This window comes from Salvelinus alpinus, chromosome 26, assembly GCF_045679555.1.
Source record: "Salvelinus alpinus chromosome 26, SLU_Salpinus.1, whole genome shotgun sequence".
NCBI lineage: Eukaryota > Metazoa > Chordata > Actinopteri > Salmoniformes > Salmonidae > Salvelinus > Salvelinus alpinus.
The window spans coordinates 23,853,017-23,875,894 of NC_092111.1; the positions used below are offsets into that span (position 1 = coordinate 23,853,017).

Consider the following 22,878-nt stretch of genomic DNA (forward strand, 5'->3'; position numbering starts at 1 on the left):
GATGTATAAGGCATAGTTCTTGTAGCTTCTCTGGTTTGGGGCTTTAACCTGCATCCATCGACAACTTTTGGGATCAACAATAATGGGATCATGCTCACACGGAACCCAAACCGGCTGCGCGCGTGCGCCATCGTGCGCTATCGTGCATACATTTATTTTGCCCCCCCCACACCAAACGCGATCACGACACGCAGGTTAAAATATCAAAACAAACTCTGAACCAATTACATTAATTTGGGGACAGGTCGAAAAGCATTAAACATGTATGGCAATTTAGAAAGCTAGCTTGCACTTGCTAGCTAACGTTAATTTGTCCTATTTAGCTAGCTGTTGCTAGCTAATTTGTCCTATTTAGCTAGCTTGCTGTTGCTAGCTAATTTGTCCTATTTAGCTAGCTTGCTGTTGCTAGCTAATTTGTCCTACTTAGCTAGCTTGCTGTTGCTAGCTAATTTGTCCTGGGATATAAACATTGAGTTGTTATTTTACCTGAAATGCACAAGGACCTCTACTCCGACAATTAATCCACACATAAAACGGCCAACCGAATCGTTTCTAGTCATCTCTCCTCCTTCCAGGCTTTTTCATCTTTGAACTTTTATGGTGATCGCATCTAAACTTTCATTGTATTACCACGACAACCCACAACAAAGTTCGTCTTTCAATCACCCACGTGGGTATAACCAATGAGGAGATGGCACGTGGGTACCTGCTTCTATAAACCAATGAGGAGATGGGAGAGGCAGGACTTTCAGCGCAATCTGCGTCAGAAATAGACTTCTATTTTAGCCCTTGGCGTCGCAGACGCTCTTTGGCGCAATAATTGAATAACATGGATTTCTACATTTATTTTGCGACGCTCGCGCACGCGACGTGTCCGGTCTGGTCAGCATGTCAGCGTTCAAACTCATAGCCTATATGTTGAATTATTCATTAGGTTTGACTTTCTTAGATATGATAGACTAAATGAAAAATGTAGCCTAGGCTACAGTATCTAAGAAAATTGATGTAAATTTGACAACAAATGAAATTAGAGCGATGTCGGACGTTCGTGGATATGCGCATGCCCAGTAGGATAGCATCAAGCTCACTGCAACAGGTGTGATTTAAATGGGAAATGAGGCAGGGAGAGCTAGCCTGGACAGGCTCTACATAACATTTTCAATTAACGAGAACGTTTAAAACCAGAGTTGTTTATAAGAATAATTTCTCTAAACAAATCGTGTAGGACTACTAATTTCGGTGACATTCTTATCACTTAGTCCTACTAATTCTGAATTTGCATCGAAATTGAATGGAGCGATTTTCGCCTACTAGCCAGCGTCTGAATGTGTGTTATTTATTTATCATCCGACAAATACTTATAGCCCATGCATGGTATTTCCCGTGGCCTAAGTTAAACATACGTTTATTTTATTCGTGGGAAGTGACAATTTTGGTTTACATTTTTTCTTTCAAAGTTAGCTTTTGAACAGATTTTTTCAGCAAGGTTTATCAAACTCTTAATAACGCTTTGACAGACAAAAAGTAAAGAAAAAACGGTGCAAATAAAATATTTTTCGTGTTCGCTGATAAAATAGCTCTGAAATGCGACCATGCTCCCATCTACAGGGAGGGTAAAATTAAATCGAAGCGTACTGAAAGTTGAAGGCAATAATGGACTGCCAATCGTGCCCAGACGGAGACGGCCATTCAAAGTGTTGTACTCGCCAACCGGCGAGACACATGGCGATCCTAACCGCATCAGGAAAACTCTGGAATGCTCTTCACAAAACAGCGAATTGAAAACGAAGGATGATTTTGTTTTGGGGAACACTGAATCCTCAGTTTTGAAATCCGAAAATCATAATTTCCCCCCATACTTGGGGACAGAAAAGGGGCACCTTGCGAGTGAGACAGCTGTCGGAAAAACAACTGCGGTGCCAGCAGACAGTGGGGAACAGAGGTCACCACCATTGACTGAATGTGAAGGTATGGAGTTGTACAAGATAAATTATTTTAAATACAATGGGCATTTGAGCACTGGGAATTACTTTGAGGTGAAAGTAGATGGGCCATATACTACAAGCAAATATGTCCAGGCTAAAGTCAGGGGACCTCACACAAGAAGTAAATCTGCAACTAGGCCGAATAGGGTGACAGCGGGGCATAAGAAAGAACTGTTGCAGGCTGCAGTTCGCGGTGTCCTTTGGCAGTGAGGGCTCCTACGAACTGACTGATAAAATCAATACTTTTAACCAAGCAATTTCCAAGGGTAAAAACTCTAGGCGCGTTTCTTATTACATAGAGAGCGACCTAACGGTGAAGTCCAGAGTGAGAGCGTGCGGTGCAGCTGTCAATACTCGAGATGTTGCTGCTGGCATGCCCCCAGCGACATTGGCCAAGAACTAGAAAATCTGTGCTGAGAAGAACACGATCAATAGAGCGCAAGAGGAACGTCTCTTGTTTAGAGTCAGTCAAGGCGGTTGAAGAGCAGTCTCCAGCTCAGTCACGAAAAAGAACCAATAACCCGGTGAGTGCTGCTTTGAAACTTGCGAAAGCGCAAGGGAGGGAAGGAAAGTTTGAAGTTGAGAATTTACAATCTGCAACGTCCGCTGCAAGTGCAGGGACAGAACGAGGAGGTGCAGAATCTACGGAAGGGGATGCTGGCCACGCCGTAAAAAAGGCACTCTCCCTACTTAATGGGATTTCAAGTAAGATACATTTTTTACAATTGTATTGAATGGAGCACTGCATCGATAATGTGATTGACTGGTTTCGTATGCAAGCTAGCCTGCCTCAACATGCTAGGTATAGGTAGCTAGCCCACTGGCATTTAAGCTAGCTAGCTGGCTTGTAATCAGTACCGCTCACTCTGGCGCTAACTCCACTTGCAGCAACGTGGCAATGAATGAAACGTCACTGTTGAGGCAAGCTCAGTTTGCTGTTGCTTCTGAAATGTCTGTTACCTTGTCGACCAAAATTACATTATGAATGCTGTGCTCCACGCAGTCTGCATTTCTTGCTTGCCAGGAGACAGTTGATGACTAGCGGGCATTTATTTCACATGGCTAACTGACTAGATAGCTTTAAAGTTGTATGAATGTGCAGTAATGCATTGAGAAGTCTGTATTGGTAATTCAGCTTTGATCAACCCATGAAAAGCGATGTAGTTATAAAGTTATAGCGCTTGAGCCTGATTTCAATTGATTGTAACTGATGTACGCTAGATTCCAATTAATCTCCACGTTATTTATGGTAAATTGAGTTGAAGTCTGTGTATAAACCCTGGATGACTGACAGGAGGCGCTGTATTGAAGCCACCGTGCAGCCATCTTGGCACAACTCTACAATGTCTACGTTTCTGACACGTTTATTCTATTACACCTTAATGCATACTTTTAAATTATATTATGTGAGCTAAACATAAAAACAAAACAACATTTATTTAAAAAATATATATTTTAGAGTGCTAATCTTACTGTCCCCACTACAACAAAAATACTTAAATACATGTAATTTTGTCCTTGAAATTAATTTAAGTAATATAGAATTCCATTCATTCCTATGGAGGACTGCTTTTCCTGGAGTGCCAATATGGCCAACCGGTTGCTTAAAAGCCCCTCAATGGCTAATACATAGCATCAGCAATCCAGGGTTTATATGTCATTGGTTGAAGTAGATGCATTTTCAGACTACTTAGCTTATAAGTTGCAACTCAATAGTGGTAATTGACTTCCTCCCCTCATCTCCTTTCCTTCCCTCATCTCCTTTCCCCCCCTCGTCTCCTTCCCTTCATTTGCACTGATGTCAAAAAAATTTACAAGTGTTGGCCTTTCCCTGGTAGGCGGTCCAATATTCTAGTGAGGTTAAATGAAGGAGAGGAGTCAAGGAGAGGAAGCCAGTTGAAACTATTGAGATACACCCATAGTCAGCTTAAAATAACTTAGATCAACTGACGGTGTTCATCTCCGCTTCCAGATATTGATAGGAGTCCCATTGTTACACGCCATCGCCCCAAACACCCTGTCAGCTCGCCATCCTGTCCACAGCGGTCAGTCAGGAGAGTGGTCAAATCCTTGTGCTGCGCCCTGTGTGGAGAAATTAAATACACACCCCCTAAGAGAAGGAAGCTGACCAGGGTTGAGCCAGTAGGAGTTGGAGTGACAGGCAGAGGCAGGGCCAGCGTCCTCAGCAGAGTAGTGGGGCTTGAGCAGCCTAAGGTCAGGGTTAAAACCAGGAAGAATTTCACCTCCACCATTAAGGCCCCCAAGAAGCTGGTGATCTGGATAGGGAGGTACCCCAAGGTCAAGCTCTGCGATGTAGCTCAAGTATGTGACGTCTCGGTTGGGGGCTTTTCCTGCCTGCTGCCGGCCCAGCTCCTGACTTCCAAAGTAGTGCATTGTTTCAAGTGGGACTATCGGAGCGAAGTTAGTCTGTTAGGGCCTAGTTGTCGCAGCGGAGGGAGCCATGGGCTTGAGACGATTGGGGAGCGCCTTAGTAGAAAGAAGTCGTATCACTGTTCTCAGTGTGGGAAGAATGGTCAGCTTCTGACGCCGACTGAAATTCACCAGTGCATGCACACGGGGGCGCACGGATTGACTGAGTCAAATCGTTCTGCATCTCTCGCTGCCTCGGCGGGCGGGATGTCTGAAGCCTCCACCAATGGTTTTGCTTGTCTCTCACTAGGTAAGCAGCAGGTGAGCAGGGGGTCAAGCGGGGCTGGAACGCATGACAGAGGCATTCTTGAAGACTCTGGAACAGGAAGTGATGACATAGAAACAGGAAAGCCAGTTGCTAAGCGGATGAGATTGGGTTATGTCCACGGAGACATAATGGAGCAAAAACAATCTAGTCCAAGCGAACCAGAACTGGAGCCTGGGATAGCTATGGCTTCCCTCGAAGACAGTCGGACGTGGTCGGAGATGCCATGTGACATCCCGCCGCATTTTCACACAAGTCATGTCAGTCGTAGTCATAGCAACGCTACAGATGCTCCTGTGAGATCACACCAGTTGATGACACAGGATGGAGGCTGGAGGGTTGGGCCTGGGGGAGGTGACAAGTCACTGGAGTCCCCTGCCAACGGGATGCTGTCTCCCTGGTCCGTGGAGAACGGAGTGGGGGTAGACTCCCCCTCTGATAGTGACACTGAGGAGCAAGACCTGTTCTCCTGTCGTAGAGTGGTGGCCTACATGAAGAGGCTGCACCTGTCCTGTGCACGCACCTACCTCTCCTGGCCCTTCCCCAAACCTGATTCTGCACAGTCACTCCCTGTGACATCATCAGTTCTCAACGCTAATGGACCACTGACACCTCCAGGGGAGTCTGAGTCATCAGCTGCGGGCTGTGTTAATGGAGCCTTGATGAACGGATATGGAGACTCACTGGTGAGGGCTGAGAGAACCAGAGTTCTCACCTCTCACTGTACAGTCTCTGAATACACTCCACAGACAAGCTACCAGGTCTATGCTCATAGGAATGGGATGAAGGGAGATGTAGAAGAGGGAGAGGGAAATATGATGGAAGAGAAAGACATGAGCAATGGAATAGGAGGAGGAGAAGAGGATGAGAGCGTGACCCAGTGTTCACTCTCTCCTGACACTTCAAGCAAGGTGTACCCATCCCACCCCCTGTGTCACAAGAAGCCAAAGTCCCAACTCAGAACTAGGGGTCTCCATCGCAACAAAGCTTCCATCTCCCCTCCACCTAAAGCTCCCACCATCTCCACCCTCCTCACCCCACCCAAAAACCACAGTGAAACTGATACCGTTTTTTCTGTTTCCTCCAGCCTTTCTCAAACTGACACAGACACCGTTTCTTGCCTCTCTCCACCCAAAACTGACTCTGTCTCAACCTTCCCTCCACCTAAAGTCAGTGGCGGCGGTGAGACAGCCTCCACCCCCCCTCCTATAGGCCTCGGTAGTGACATAGACACAGCCACCGCCGCCTTTCTTCTGTTCTCATCTGCATCCCAAAACATAGAGACATCCCCACCACCCTCCTCTCCTACTCCCTCCTCCTTTCCTACTCCCTCCTCCCCTCGGAGGAAGGATGAAGCTGAGGCTATGTTCAATGCAACCTCCTCCCCGTCAGCTGTGGACAGTAAGACAGACACGTCTCACTCAGACTCCTTTCACTCAGCAGAGTCATCCCCTCTTCCACCAGATTTCTCCTGTCTTTCAGCTGAATCCTCCTTTCTCTCATCCAGCTCCTCACTTCTGCCTCAAGAAAAAAGAAAGGCAGAGGGAGTGGAGGTGCAGAGAAGAGAGGGAGATGAAATAAAAGGAGAGGTGACTGCGAGTGGAGACCTGAAGGTTTTGGTTTTACCAGGCAGTGAGTCCTCCAGTCCAGAGAAGCAGGAGCAGCAGCGTCCAGAGCAGAAGAGCACACAGGGGGGCTTGTCGCTCGGCAAGCCCAAAGAGAGAGAGGCTGTGGTGGCCACGATCAGTAACCTCGCCCCTGGGATTCTTGGAGGTCAAACACCAATGCTGTGCATAACACGCCTGATGCTGCAGACACAGAGCTACTCAGAAGAGGACGTTGACTTTGTAGATCAGAAAGAGAAGTTGTCCAGTGCAGTAGATGTTGGAACACAGGCCCAGGCAACCTCCACTGATGAAGATGATGGTACATGTGGTGAAGAGGGGCAATCGCAGTCTTCTGGAGATGGGACACTAGAGCCTGTTAGAACCCAGCCCTGTACTGATAAAGATGTCGATCATCATAATCAGTCCACCTCCTGTACTAAGGTCACGTCTGAGAACCAGGAAGCCGGCACTCCTTCCTCTTCCGGGTCACACACTCAACACCAGGAAGTAGAAGTCAGGGCAGGGTCAAAGGTCAAGCTGGATAGTGACCCCAAAGCTGACCTCTTGGATGAGTTCACAGCCTACGAGCAGGACATCCTGCTTGTGGATGTTCTCCTGGATGACCCAGAGCTGTTTGGCAGCTTGCCTCAGGACCGTGACCCCATGCGGGGGTCAACCAGGGGACAAAGGGCCGCTAGAGCCAGGACCACCATTGGGGCAGGGAGAGCCCTACTACTCACGGGTGCAGGTCCCTCATGGGCCACTGAGAAAAGGTATGATCGTTTTAAGTTAGAATTTGTTAGCTACCTCTTATACAGGACTTTGAAAATGCTCTCTCTGTTTTGTCTTATAGCTCCACCACGGGTACAGATGGGCCTCCTGGTTCTAAGACCGACCAGAGAAGAATTATCCACTTTAAAGGTTTGTGCCTCTGAAAGGGTCAATAGAAGTGTGTGTGTGTGTACACGCACACACACACAATATAAACTATGGAAAGACTGAAAACCAACTAGTGTGAAATTCTGATAAATCTCTTTGTCGGTCAATAATTACCTTTTTAAAATGAGATGATAGTGTAAACCTGTTGTAATGTGTGTTTTGTGTTTAGATGAGGAGAATGCAGGACGATCTTGGAGACCTGTAGCCAGCTCCAACCCTAAGCCTGCCCTGGTCCACAGCAACAGCTGGCCCCCTACTGTCCACGCGTTACATCCAGACCAGGTCAGCTCATAGCATCAAAATCACTTTATTCACCAAGTACATTTACCAATACCCAGAATTTGACTCAGTGAATAGGTGCTGCCAGCAATAGACATTGTACTAACAGCTTACAGCCACATAGACAGCATACAGAATATGTAGTATAAGCTGACTTGCAGTACGGTGAGGATCTACAATTTACAGATCTATATATGCAGAGGGAGAGATGCTCATAGCATAAACCATGATTGGGGTCAATTCAGGAAAAAAACTGCTTTTGAATAAGTACAATTGTGACATTGCTGTATTGTGTGTTTGAGCAGGGTGGAACTGACTACAACTACAGGCCAATGAAGGCAGAGATCTCTGAGAGGTATATGACTGTTACACTGACTAACACAATACACCATGTAGGCCTACTCCAACCAACACTACACCTCTACTGCTCTTTCTGCAATAATACTGTTCATCAAGACTTCATTCCTTTCATACCACTGCACTTCTATCAGAGATGATGATGATGGTTGAGAAGGGTAGTGGTGGCGATGATGGTTCAGAGTTGAAGGAGAATGATGATTAAGTTGTGTTGCAGGGCCAAGGCCATCCAGTCTCTGAACTCATTTAAGAGCACACTGCCTTATCTGATGACTGGAGACTCCTGGTGCAATGGTGAGGGGGAAAACACAACATCCACGATACATAATGAAAACTTGTATCTGTACAGCTTTGATGTGAAGCCGTTGAGAAGGCAGAGAGAACTGATTCATGTGGTGTTCCATAGGACATACAACCTCATGTAAAGACCCAGCGGCAGCAGACACCGGCCCTCAAAGACAATTTGACAGTGTAACTACCTCTCATAATAAAACTACTTCTCATATTTGTCTTTATACAAATATACTTTTATGAATTGTCCTAGTTATCCATAAAACCCCCCCCCAGATTTGATGAATTCCCTCTCTCCTCCATTCCCTCCTTCTCTCCTCCATTCCCTTCCTCCCTCCATTCCCTCTCTCCTCCATTCCCTCCTGCTCTCCTCCATTCCCTTCCTCCCTCCATTCCCCCTCTCCTCCATTCCCTTCCTCCATTCCCTTCCTCCCTCTCCTCCTTTCCCTTCCTCCCTCTGCTCCATTCCCTCTTTCCTCCATTCCCTCCTGCTCTCCTCTATTCCCTTCCTCCCTCTCCTCCATTCCCTTCCTCCCTCTGCTCCATTCCCTCTCTCCTCCATTCCCTTCCTCCCTCTCCTCCATTCCCTTCCTCCCTCTCCTCCATTCCCTCTCCCTCCTTCCTCCTCCTCCATTCCCTTCTCCTCCCCTCTCCTCCCCATTCCCTCCTCTCCTCCTCCATTCCCTTCCTCCCCTCTCCTCCATTCCCTTCCTCCCTCTGCTCCATTCCCTCTCTCCTCCATTCCCTCCTGCTCTCCTCTATTCCCTTTCTCCCTCTCCTCCATTCCCTTCCTCCCTCTGCTCCATTCCCTCCTCCATTCCCTTCCTCCCTCTGCTCCATTCCCTCTCTCCTCCATTCCCTCCTGCTCTCCTCTATTCCCTTCCTCCCTCTGCTCCATTCCCTCTCTCCTCCATTCCCTCCTGCTCTCCTCCATTCCCTCCTGCTCTCCTCTATTCCCTTCCTCCCTCCATTCCCTCTCTCCTCCATTCCCTCCTGCTCTCCTCCATTCCCTTCCTCCCTCTCCTCCATTCCCTCTCTCCTCCATTCCCTTCCTCCCTCTGCTCCATTCCCTTCCTCCCTCTCCTTCATTCCCTCCTGCTCTCCTCTATTCCCTTCCTCCCTCTGCTCCATTCCCTCTCTCCTCCATTCCCTTCCTCCCTCTCCTCCATTCTCTGCTCTCCTCCATTCCCTTCCTCCCTCTCCCCCATTCCCTCCTGCTCTGCTCCATTCCCTCTCTCCTCCATTCCCTCCTGCTCTCCTCCATTCCCTCCTGCTCTCCTCTATTCCCTTCCTCCCTCTGCTCCATTCCCTCTCTCCTCCATTCCCTCCTGCTCTGCTCCATTCCCTCCTGCTCTGCTCCATTCCCTCCTGCTCTCCTCTATTCCTTCCTCCCTCTGCTCCATTCCCTCTCTCCTCCATTCCCTCCTGCTCTCCTCCATTCCCTTCCTCCCTCTGCTCCATTCCCTCCTGCTCTCCTCCATTCCCTTCCTCCCTCTCCTCCATTCCCTCCTGCTCTGCTCCATTCCCGTCCTCCCTCAGTATTGCAAGTACTATTTCAGCATGTCGGACTGTTTCCATAAGACCTGTTGGTTCCTCCATGTGCCCAAGAGAGGAGACGAGAAGGTAGGCTGCTACTGCCTCCATAACCACCTGGGTCCTCTTCATTATGGTGCACCGTAGCAAAAACATTTAGCTATGGAAAATAAATTGTGCTGTAGTCCAAATTGGTAGCACTGCTGATGTAAGAGCACCCTCTGCTTGTGATTAAGAACTTGAGCTTTAATAGTAATGTTCATGCCAACTGGAAGGATTAATGGATATGATGGTGTCCATTGGTTGACTTGTGAATTCTTTCCATGTCAAGATTGCTGAGTGTTATGTCTTGACTATTTAATGCGTTTTATTTTCTTCTAGTTCTGTGTGGAGACGGTGCTGAGGTTCGTCAGGTCTTCCAACCCTGTCTGTCTGCAGAGGGCAGGTTAGTGTGTGTTTTGATTAAATTGTAGTGCTGATTGCTCCTCAGACATATCTGACTGAGGTAGATGCATGAACAACACAGATGGATCGTTCTTTGACACGCTTCACTGTCCTGCTCTTGCTTACAGTCCGTGTCCCTTCTCTCTCCTTTCACACCTCCGTCCATCTCCCTTCAGTGTCAGTGTTTACGTCGTACTACCAGTTCAGTCCTCCAGGAGTCTACCACACCCCTCTGGTCCTGAATTCTCTCCTGGCCGCTCTGCTCAAAGCTGGCTTTCTGTCTGACATCATCACGGTGCTGCACGTCAGCACCGCCCACAACATACTGGTACGAACACACACAAACTACACTGATTTTATTGAGGGAAGCAGCAGAAAAGTATATTTTTTTAGCTACTTTAATAACCAGAGGTGGTAATGTGCGAGGGAGACATGCTCTAGCAGGCGACGGAGGGGCCTTGCTGTGTGTGTACTGTGAGTGACACAGGGAGCGAGGAGGAGGGAGAGCAACCAACCAAGGTGAGTCAAGCTAGTAAAATAACTGAGCTTATTTATCATCCAATATGATTAAGTAGTACCTGTTTTGGCTGCATCAAACTGAGAAAGCAAGTTGGCTAATTTAGCTAGCTAGGCTAATTGAGGCTGCATGTGCTTTCTCCCTGTCCTACAGTTACAAATAACACCTCCATTTAGATTAAGTAGCTGCCTACCTGTTGACTCTTGGTCGTTTGTAGCATAATAGTTTCATTTAAGTCAACAATTTCCTTTGATTACATCATCTCCTTACTTGCTTTGCTGCACGCGGAGGCTCTGACTATAGTGCCGTTTTGATGACTTGTGATTGACCGACAAGCTACACGCGCCACTCTGAATAGGCTATTCGCGTTGAGCAGTGGTGACATACTGTTAATGTTTTATCAGCAACTCTCTGTCCATCGCCGTTGTAATCTACTGTGAAGCCAAAATGTTCACAAACAGGAGATTTAAACTATGATGGAGGATCGACCCCCACCACTCGCCATCGTACAGTACTAGTAAACTGGAGATTTAAACTATGATGGAGGATCGACCCCCACCACTCGCCAGCGTACAGTACTAGTTCCCGGCAGCGCTTCACAAAAGGAATGTGCCAGTTAAGATTATAATTTCTATTATGTGCGTATAGGCTCTAGTTTTAACAGAATGCCCTACAAATGTTTTTCAGCTCAGTTACTTGAGGCAATGGCATACAATGCAGCGTAGGCATAGCCTATAGGCCTAGTGTTTTAGTAGATTGTTTTTATATATTAATTTGTGTGCGAACCAAAGTCCCTGTGCAGGAACGGTTCAGTACGAATACGTGTACCATTACACCCCTAGTGGTCAGCAAAGCAAACGGGTATTATTTGACTGTCCCTCTCCCCCATCTAGCCCAGTCCAGCGTTTCTCCTGGCTCTGTTTGACTATGTGGGAGAGAAAGACCAATCCGTCTTACCTGAACTCATTCAACTCACCTCTAAGGTACTAAGGTGTATGTGTCTGTTTGTCAGTGGAGGATTGTGTGATAAGCTATAGGGAGGAAAGGCTCATTGTAATGGCTGGAATGGAATAAATTGAATGTTATCAAACATATAGAAACCTTGTTTGACGTCATTCCATTTATTCCAGCCATTACAATGAGCCTTTCCTCCTATAGCACCTCCCACCAGCCTCCTCTGGTGTGTGTGCACTGAAGCTGACTTGTTGTTTGTCAGTTTTATTTGTTTTAAGTAAAGAGTGTGACCCTGCTGATCTAAATGGTGTGAGTTCAGATGGTGGATGCAGGCTTGGGGTTAAATGTGGACCAATGTGAGCGTGTCCTACACATGTTCCTTCAGTCGCCACAATACCACCCAGCAGACTCACCTGAGAATTACACAACTAAACCTGGCAACCACAGGTGAGTCTATCTTACACACACTTCACATACATCTTACACACACTGTCGGGTCAGTCCTGTACCTGGCAACCCAAGCCTGTTTTAGGAGCTGGCTGAGAAACCCATGGGTGCGTTCAGTTCGATTTAACGTTTACTACGTTGTGTGATGGTTTGTACTGAACGCGACGTTTCCCCAAAACTGTGTGCACCGTTCTTCAAAAGCCTTTGAGGCATGTTTGGTGGGGTGTGGCGAGGTGTCGCAAGATCTCCTGTTTCTGTAGCATGAGACCGCTTGTTGTACAAGTACACCCTCTGGACAGGATGCTAGGCTGATCAATATGGGTGTGGCCATTAGAAATTGCAAAACTCGTGCATTACACAATCTCTAGGCCACCATATAATCATACTGTTATTGAACTTGGTCGTACAGTACCGTTTCTGTGGATTTTAACATTGCACATCGTTTTTTCGTACTGAACGCAGCCCAGGTTTTATCTTGTCACTGGTGTTGGTTGATTGGCTGTTTGACTTGTCCATCACTCCAGGTCGATGAACACTGAAGCGCCCACTCCTGAAGCGCTGAGTCTGGCCCATGCTCTCGTGGAGGTGAAGTATTTTTCTCTCTCCTAGTTCTGTTGCTTGTTTGATCTAAATGTAATCATTTTGGCACATTTCTCTCTCTCCTTCCTTTCCCTCCCTCCCTCCCTCTAGTTGTGTTCCCAGCAGGAGGACTGGGGGAGGTTGGGTGTAGTCTTCCGCTCTATATGCCACTCCCACAGAAGTCTTGTCGACTTACAGCACTTCAGCGGCTGCGTTGCCATAGCGCTGCTCGAGGGGGACAAAGACAGACTGGCCCTGCCCTTCGCCTCCTTCACTGAGACAGGTGAGACACTACAGAGACAGACAGGTCTTTGAGTATTGATAATGAATAAGGATGTATTAGTTGTCTCTGTTCCAGTGTACCAGGAGACCTAGGCTTGGGATGATATTATACTGAACAAAAATATAAACACAACACGCAGTGTTTTCATGAGCAGAAATAAAAGATCCCAGAAATGTTCCAAATGGACAAAAAAAAAAATTCTCCACTTGGTGTGAACATTACATCCCTGTTAGTGAACATTTGTCATAGGAGAAGATAATCCATCCACCTGACAGGTGTGGCATTTCAAGAAGCTGATTAAAACGCATGATCATTACACAGGTGTACCTTGTGCTGGGTACAATAAAAGGCCACTTTAAAATGTGCAATTTTAACAGGGCACAATGCCACAGATGTCTCAAGTTTTGAGGGTGCATGCAATTGTCATGCTGACTGAAGGAATGTCTACCAGAGCTGTTGCCATAGAATTGAATGTTTATTTCTCTATATAAGCTGCCTCCAACGTCGTTTTAGAGATTTTCCAGTACGTCCAACTGGTCTCACAACCACAGACCACGAGTAACCACGCCAGCCCAGGACCTCCACATCCGGCTTCTTCACCTGCGGGATCGTCTGAGACCAGCCACCTGGACAGCTGATGAAACTAAGGAAAAAGCCCTTTTGTGGGGCAAAACTTATTCTGATTGGCTGGGCCTGGCTCCCTTGTGGGTGGGCCTATGCCAACCCATGGCTGTGCCCCTTCCCAGTCATGTGAAATCCATAGATTAGGGCCTAATGTAATGATTTCAATTGACTGATTTCCTAATGAACTGTAACTCAGTAAAATTGTTAATTGTTGCGTTTTTATATTTTTCTTCAGTAGTTAGTTTTCTCTGTTCCAGTGTACCAGGAGACAGAGGACTGGGAGGATGGTCTGATCAAGAGCTTCCTGGGGAGAATAGGAGTCTCTCTGATGTTCAGATACCACAAGACACAACAATGGGCCAAGGTAACTGTGTGTGTGTGTTTCTCTCACACTCTGGATCAAAGGCTGATTTGGTCTGTAATATTGGTGTGTATGTGTTCTCTCTGTGTGTGTGTGTGTGAAGGGCCGGAGGCTGGTGGATGTGTTATCCAGGTTAAAGGTAAACTACTCCACTCTGAAGGGACTGTTCGGTAACGAGGATGGAGCTTCTCGCTGTCACCTGATCACAATAGCTACAGAACTCTTCCTTAGGAGCGACAGTGTAGAGGGGGCACTCAACACACTCCGAGGTAACGAATGCACTGTCTCACACTCACACTCCAAGTTAAACATGTAACACACACACACAGGTAACCAAGTTTCAAGTGATGGAACAAGGCGTGTGTTTGATATTTCAGACCTCTGGTGTGTTTTGTAGATAACGAGTGGTTCCTGAGTTCGTGTGTGTGGCCGTGTTCGGTGGAGGACGTAGCAGAGAGAACAACGGTTCTGGTTCGACTGGCTGAGATAACATCCCACAGAGACACACTGGAGGTCCTCACTAACCTGCCTGGTCTTAAGGAACCTGCAGGTACACACACACCCAACTGTCTCACCAACCTACACTACTGGTAAAAGGTTTTAGAACACCTACTCATTCAAGGGTTTTTATTTTGACTATTTTCTACGTTGTCGAATAATAGTGAAGACATCAAAACTATGAAATAATACATATGGAATCATCTAGTAACCAAATAAGTGTTTTAAAAAATCTAAATATATTTGACATTCTTCAAATAGCCACCCTTTGCCTTGACAGCTTTGCACTCTTGGCATTCTCTCAACCAGCTTCACCTAGAATGCTTTTCCAACAGTCTTGAAGGAGTGCCCACATATGCTGAGAACTTGTTGGCTGCTTTTCCTTCACTCTGCGGTCTAACTCATCCAAAACCATCTCAATTGGGTTGAGGTCGAGAGATTGTGGAGGCCAGGTCATCTGATGCAGCACCATCACTCCTTTATCTTGGCCAGGTTGCAGTTGTAAATGAGAACTTGTTCTCCACTAGCCTACCTGGTTAAATAAAGGTGAAATTATAAAAAAAAATAATAATAATAATAATCTTGGTCAATTTGCCCTTACACAGCCTGAAGGTGTGTTGGGTCATTGTCCTGTGGAAGGAAAAAAAACTATAGTCCCACTAAACCCAAATAAATCAGTGTCACCAGCAGAGCACCCCCACACCTCCTCCATGCTTTACGGTGGGAAATACACATGCAGAGATCATCCGTTCACCCACACCGCATCTTTTTTGGCAGTTGGCACCAAAGGGTGGCTACTTTGAAGAATCTCAAAAATAAAATATATTTTGATTTAACACTTCTTGTTTTTTGGTTACTACATGATTACATGTGTTATTTCATAGTTTTGATATCTTCACTATTATTCTACAATGTAAAAAATAAAAACCCTTGACTGAGTAGATGTTCTAAAACTTTTGACCGGTAGTGTATCTGGCCCAAGAGGTACCAGTGAGTTGCACATTTATTTATGACGTTACCAACCGTGTGTGTGTGACCCTCTCCCAGACCTAGCAGACATCTCCATATACGGCTGTCTGTTCAACAGTCACCTCAAGTCATGTGTCGACAGACAGACTGTGACTGTGGCCTCAGACACGCTGGGTTTCATGTTGTCTAAGAGCCTGGCTGTGGACCCTCCTCTGCTGCACACTCTGCTGCACAAACTGGGCAAGCAAAACATCTGGCTTCGGGCTAGAGCTCTCTTCAAACGTGAGTCTATTACGTACTAGATAACCATTTTTTTTCTATCAAAAATAAGATTGGTATTTTTTATTAGGAAACACTGTAGTTTGAGAGCAGCGTGTGTGTGTGTGTGTGTTTCAGAGGCCCTGTGTCTAGGCTATTACCCTGGTGTGAAGTCCGTGCCAGGCTCTCTGGCACTGACCGTTCCCTGTTCCCTGGGGGAGATGGAGATAGCTCTGGCCTTTGAGATGGTCCTCACCCTCAACACTACAACCATCCTCAACACAACAGGCACACCACAGTCCATCATCATCACACTCAAGAGGTGTGTGTGTGTTGGCACGCATAAATGCGTTTTCCTTTAGGACTGGAGACTGAAAGTGAGTGTCTAGTACTGGCAGTTGACTATACATACTAATGGTTTTCTCTCCCTCTACAGAACAGGAGACAGTGAGAGTGAGTACTTGGCGGCAGGCAGTCGCCTCCTCTCTGCAGCGATCGTCCCCAACCCTAAACTGACCGTCCACTATACAGCGGTCAACTCCTGTCAGGAACAGCTGTTCACGGTCGACACACACACCGCACGCCGCTGGCTCCGACACAACCACACCTGGGCCAATGAGGTCTGGACACATTCCTAGGAATAAAAGCGTCCCAGGAATACTGACCGAAGTTCCCATCCTGGGAATAACGACCAATGTTCCAATCCAATATTCTTTCTGGGAATACCAGGAAGGTTTGGAACAGGAAAAGGTTGTACTGAACACTTCCATGGCCGTGTGTGTGACACTCTTCAAACTTTAACCTACAGCATCTAGACTTTACAGGCTAATCTGATCAAGGGATTTGTATCAAGAAAAGACTATCAGAACTGCATATAATTGTTTGTTTTTTACAAAACTTTATTGTATGTTGAGTTTTTCATTGTAAATTGTTTTAATTTAAAGGAGATGTTGAATGGAGGAGAGGAAGTACAAAACTTTCCAAGTTTGTTTGGCTTTGACTAGATTTTGTTTTGAAAATGTGGTTTATTTGAAAGTTCTCTAATTTTAGCTTGATGTTCTTTAAACACTTTTTTGTTGCATATTTGAGTCACTTGAACATTTGTGAAGCTAGATTTTACTGTTTTGTAAGAAAGAAAAAAAAGATTAAAGAATGTCGGTTTTGAACTGGATACCATTCATACTTGACTACAAGGTTTGTTTCAGAAAATGTTTAATTTCCTTAACATTTGTTTCTAAGCAGATTTAAAAGCCTAAAATGTTTGTTTTTTTGTCAGTCAGCTCTGTCATGCTACATTTTAATGGAATAAATTCACAACAGTACTATATTATTGTAAAGAAAGAAAGCGTGTCCCAAAACTCTGTCTCAAAATCAGTGAGATCATATCAAACAGACATTTTGATCCCAGTTAACCTAATGGTCCTAGCTGGAATCACATCAGTGTTTACGACCTTCCTGATTTCTTTACATACCTATTTGTTTCCTTTTCCAGTGCTATATCATTCTATTCTTCTCGTGCTTTAAAGTGATTGTCGAGAACTTGGTTGTCTGTTCTAAGTCTATCGCCGGTTCTAGCGATGAACAGTATTTCAGCATCTTCTACTGTAGGTATGTTTGGTTGTGTAAAACACATTGTTTTTCTGGAACAACAGTCTAGAAGCTATTTAGTTTCAGTCTTATTTTGTATTTCTTAAAGGAAAAATAAACTACTACTGACTGACTTCTGTTTTTGTGTGTAACAATAATGTGTTTGTGTGGCTCTTGCCTGGCTACCCATCCATATCACTCTAGCCAAACTGATGTCCACGAGGAGTCTGGTTTTGCCTAGAATGCGAACATATTCTGACTGCTCTGATTGGTCCCAGAAACTGACGGGTTGAGCCAGCCTACATGACGACCTTATCAATTTTGATACTCTTTGTTAGAGATGAGCCAATCACTGAATGTATGTTGCAATCTTTAATAGAGCAGCAGAATTCAATTCAGGGTGAGTCGTCAGGCAAGATGTGGCTCAGTTGATAAGGGGAAAGGAGCTAGCAATGCCAAAATCGTGGGTTTAACCCTTGCAGGGATAATCTGTATGTGCTCTGACTGCTCCTGCCTACAATCATACCTCACAAAACAGACCCACTACATCTCCCTCAATGGCTACACCTCAGACTCCGCTGCAGTTATATTGGGTATCCCCCAGGGCTCTGTGCTGGTTCCCTTACTCTTCATCTACATCCTCCCTCTTGGTCAAACCCTCCGTCACTTAAACCTTGACTTCCAATGCTATTCCAATGACACAGATCTCTTTCCAGCTCCAAATGGTTCAAAACACTGCAGCCTGACTCCTCACCCACACCAAGTCCCTGTCTCCCAACGCATTGATTACAACAGTTATTCCCAAACGGGGGTGCAATGCTGTCAGGGGTACGCCAAATAAAAATGTGATTCACATTTTTTTTAAATAAATACATTTGTTTTTTTTACATTTTCAAACAGTCCATTTATATTTTCCAATGGGGCTATACATTTGGGTGAGGTTTTTTTCTCGCCTGAGTAGCCTCATTTCACTGCCAAAAATACAATTCATGGAAATAACAACACAATGTCAAATACAGGTAGCCTAGTCAAATATTTAGCATCCAATCACATTTACTGTTACTCTCTCACAGGAAACCTTCACTCTTGTGCAGACATTTAGAAACGAAACATGACAATTTGAAAAATAAGCCACAGGAGTTTTTTGAGCGAGGAATAAAGATGACTTTTGAGTTGTAAGACATGTATAAAAGCAACAGATACCATTAATAAGAAGAGGCTAGAAGCGTTTTATATGATGAGCTACCGAGTGGCTAGGACAGGCAAGCCCCATACTATTGTTAAGGACTTCATTCTTCCTGCTTCCGTGAATATGGCTGGGACAATGCTGGGGGAAAAGGACAAAAAAACTACAGGCAATGCTTTCATCAAACAACACTGTTTCACGACGCATCAGTGACATGGCAGGAGATGTTTTGAAACAATTACTGCTTTGCATACAAGCCAGTGAATTATATGCGTTACAGCATATATGAGTTGGCAGACCTGGCACAGCTCTTTGTACATGTCCGTTATGTTTATGGGGGGGTCAATTAAGGAAGACATCCTCTTCTGCCAGCCACTGGAAACCAGGACAACATGAGAGGATATTTTTTAAGTACTGGACAACTTTGTAACATCAAATGGACTTTGGTGGTCAATACGTGTTGGTATCTGTACTGATGGCATAAAAACCATGACAGGGAGACATAGTGGAGTGGTAATGTGCATGCAAGCAGTTGCTCCTGACACCACTGGGGTACACTGCAGTATCTACAGAGAGGCTCTTGCTGCCAAGGGAATGTCTGACAGCTTGAAAGACGTTTTGGACACTACAGTGAAAATGGCCCATGAACTCTTGTGTATTTTCTGCATTATGCAATGATATGGGCTACGACCATGTAACACTTTTACAACATACAGAAGTGCGCTGGTTATCGAGGGGCAAAGTATTGACACGTTTTTTTTAATTTAGAGATGAGCTTAAAGTTTTCTTTACTGACCATCATTTTCACTTGTCTGACCGCTTGCATGATGACGAGTTTCTCACACGACTGGCCTATGTGGGTAATGTTTTTTCTCTCTTGAATGATCTGAATCTAGGATTACAGGGACTCTCCGCAACTATATTCAATGTGCGGGACAAAATTGAGGCTATGATTAAGAAGTTGGAGCTCTTTTCTGTCTGCATTAACAAGGACAACACACAGGTCTTTCCATCATTGTATAATTTTTTGTGTGTAAATGAACTCAAGCTTATGGACAATGTCAAATGTGATATAGCAAAGCATCTGATTGAGCTTGGTGTGCAATTACGCAGGTATTTTCCCATTGCAACAAGCGGTTCTGTGAAAATTGAATTTAATCAGAAGGCACTGCCAGATTTCTGGATAGGGCTGCGCTCAGAGTTTCTTGCCTTGGAAAATCACGCTGTTTGCAACCACGTACCTATGTAAGAGTGGATTCTCGACCCTCATGAGCATGATAACTAAATACAGGCACAGACTGTGTGTGGAAAATGATTTAATACTCAGACTCTCTCCAATACAACCCAACATTGCAGAGTTATGTCCATCCTTTCAAGCACACCTTTCTCATTAACATGGCGCCGGAGAAGAAGGCACACGTTTTACGTGCCCCCAGCCGGTTGTGTTTTTTGTTCATTTATTTGTGTTGTTTGTAACTTATTTTTTTACTTATTTTGTACATAATGTTGCCGCTACCGTCTCTTATGACCGAAAATAAATTCTAGACATCAGGACTGCGATTACTCACCACAGACTAGCAGAATCCTTTTCTTCCTTTCATGGCTCTGACGAGCCCGATGCAAAGGATATTCTGTTTCCTCGGGAACAGGCCTCGATACTGTTATCTGCGTGAAGAGGAGTCGGTAAAAGAGGGGTCGAAGGTCGGGCTGCCTACTGAGAATTTGTAGGCGATTGAATAAACCCCTACTTCCCTCCATTCTGCTAGCAAACGTGCAATCTTTGGAGAATAAAATCAACGAGTTACGCGGAAGATTAAACTACCAACAGGACATAAAAAACTGTAACATCTTATGCTTCACGGAGTCGCGGCAGAACAACGACAATATCAACATACAGCTGGCTGGTTATACGATGTACCGGCAGGATAGAACAGCGGCGTCTGGTAAGACAAGGGGCGGTGGTCTATGTATTTTTGCAAACAACAGCTGGTGCACGATATCTAAGGAAGTCTTGAGGCTGAGGTAGAGTATCTCATGATGAGCTGTAGACCACACTACCTACCAAGAGAGTTTTCATCTGTATTATTTGTAGCCGTTTACATACCACCACAGTCAGAGGCTGGCACTAAGACAGCATTGAATGAGCTGTATTCCGCCATAAGCAAACAAGAAAACGCTCACCCAGAGGAGGCGCTCCTAGTAGCCGGGGACTTTAATGCAGGGAAACTTAAATCTGTTTTACCAAATTTCTATCAGCATGTTAAAAGTGCAACCAGAGGAAAAAGAACTCTGGACCACCTATACTCCACACACAGAGACGCATACAAAGTTCTCCCTCGCACTCCATTTGGCAAATCTGACCATAATTCTATCCTCCTGATTCCTGCTTACAAGCAAAAATTAAAGCAGGAAGCACCAGTGACTAGATCAATTTAAAAGTGGTCAGAGGAAGCAGGTGCTAAGCTACAGGACTGTTTTGCTAGCACAGACTGGAATATGTTCCGGGATTCCTCCGATGGCATTGAGGAGCACACCAGATCTGTCATTGGCTTCATCAATAAGTGCATCGATGACGTTGTCCCCACAGTGACCGTACGTACATACCCCAACCAGAAGCCATGGATTACAGGCAACATTCGCACTGAGCTAAAGGCTAGAGATGCCGCTTTCAAGGAGAGGGACTCTAACTCAGAAGCTTATAAGAAATCCCCCTATGCCCTCCGACGAACCATCAAACAGGCAAAGCATCAATACAGGACTAAGATCGAGTCGTACTACACCGGCTCTGACGCTCAACGGATGTGGCAGGGCTTGCAAACCATTACAGACTACGGAGTCTTACCCTACCCCTTACCCTAAACCGGGTTCATATCCAAATCCCAACCCTCCCCTCCCCATACACTGATACATCACACTCTTTCCCTTCTTTGAGCCCACCCATCTCTTTATTCATGTCTTGTTTAGTCTGATGTTTTGTTTTGCATTTCTATAACTGTAAAGCAACTTTGGGTCATTGAAATTCCCATGTATTATTATTATTATTACTGTACTACTAGTCTATGGCTAGATGACTCCTGATATCTCCAGGTGTGTATAATGTCTCTTTTGTCTTTATCTGTTGTGGTCTAGTACTGTCTTTTTGCTAGCTAGGGCTATCTACTTTAAGTGCTGCCTGTCTTCCCAGTGGCCTGCTTGGTGTGTGAACTGCTTGGTGTGTGAACTGCTTGGTGTGTGAACTGCTTGGTGTGTGAACTGCTGACTGCTCAGAATTTGCAGATAGTTGTTGATAGTGTGCTCTCCACCTCTGCTAGGCAATTAGCAATTAGCAATTATTGTCAAGGGGACATTGTGAGCAATAGGATGCGGAAAGGGATGAGAGTAGGGTCGAAGAGGTAGAATCTAGAATGGTTTCCTAGTGGAGGTTGTGTCAGCGGCGGTTTTGACGCAAAACTAAGGCCATAGCCGAAACAAAGAGAGTTCTGCGGAATTATTCGAGGGAGACTCCACACCACTCTCACTTGAGTATCTTACCTAGTTAGTTACAGATGATCTAATTTTGCTATTTGGTAGCTTTGTCAACTATGTGTGTGTTGTCTGTACATATTCACACCTCTCCGCGTAGGCTTTACAGACGCTCCCCACCCCTTGGCTGCAACCCTTCTAATTTAGTGTACACTATGCGCACAACCCATGTGGAATTCCGGGTTGGAACTGCCGATCTGCGGTGAAGAACGCTGAGTTCATCTCAGCCTATGCTGCCCTTCAGTCCCTTGACTTTTTGGTCCTGACTGAGACATGGATCACCCCAGAGAACACTGCTACTCCTGCTGCTCTTTCTTCATCTGACTATGCTTTATCTCATAGTCCAAGAGCATCTGGCCGTCACGGTGGTGGCACAGGTCTACTCATTTCTTCTAAGTGGAGATTTTCTATTTTCTCTCTCTCTCACCTGTCCATCTCCTCATTTGAATTCCATGCTGTCATTGTCACCTGTCCAATCAAGCTTAATATTATTGTCATCTATCGCCCTCCAGGTGCCCTTGGAGAGTTCCTCAATGAGCTTGACACCTTGATAAGCTCACTTCCTGACGATGGCTCACCACTCTTCGTACTTGGCGACTTCAGCCTTCCGACATCTGCCTTCAATTAATTTATTTCCAACTCTCTCTTTCCCCTCCTTAACTCTTTTGACCTCACCCTTTCCCAATCCCCTCCAACTCACAAGGCAGGCAATACGCTTGACCTCATCTTTACTAGAGTCTGCTGGCCTACTAATCTCACTGAAACCCCCCTCCAGGTCTCTGATCACTACTTTGTTTCCTTTTCTGTCTCCCTTTCCTCCAACCCTAACCACTCAGCCCCTACCCAGATGGTCATGTGCCGTCACAATCTTCACTCTCTCTCTCCCGGGTGTCGCAGGCAATGCACACTCTTTTATTGCATCCTACCTGGCAGGACGCTCCCACCAGGTGACATGGAGAGTGT

At 45.6% G+C, this 22,878-nt stretch overlaps 1 protein-coding gene across 4 annotated transcripts; it reads left to right on the forward strand.

The window, feature by feature from the left end:
- Positions 1 to 912: 912 nt before the first annotated feature.
- Positions 913 to 17,340, forward strand: topaz1 (testis and ovary specific TOPAZ 1). 4 transcript variants are annotated; one of them, XM_071368316.1, is made up of 20 exons: positions 913 to 1,968; positions 4,666 to 7,060; positions 7,141 to 7,208; positions 7,396 to 7,508; positions 7,811 to 7,860; positions 8,080 to 8,156; positions 8,269 to 8,333; positions 9,693 to 9,776; positions 10,068 to 10,131; positions 10,307 to 10,458; positions 11,541 to 11,630; positions 11,921 to 12,048; positions 12,573 to 12,633; positions 12,739 to 12,910; positions 13,792 to 13,898; positions 13,999 to 14,164; positions 14,293 to 14,445; positions 15,441 to 15,644; positions 15,759 to 15,942; positions 16,057 to 17,340. In XM_071368316.1, exons 1-20 carry the CDS (start codon positions 1,593 to 1,595, stop codon positions 16,256 to 16,258), a joined length of 4,911 nt encoding a protein of 1,636 aa, XP_071224417.1. In that variant the 5' UTR covers positions 913 to 1,592; the 3' UTR covers positions 16,259 to 17,340. The 4 variants fall into 4 exon arrangements, with proteins under 4 accessions (XP_071224417.1, XP_071224416.1, XP_071224418.1 ...); XM_071368315.1 differs by lacking the exon at positions 913 to 1,968 and adding an exon at positions 1,976 to 2,690 and having other exon boundaries at positions 3,958 to 7,060; XM_071368317.1 differs by lacking the exon at positions 913 to 1,968 and adding an exon at positions 1,976 to 2,690.
- The last annotated feature ends 5,538 nt before the right edge of the window (positions 17,341 to 22,878 follow it).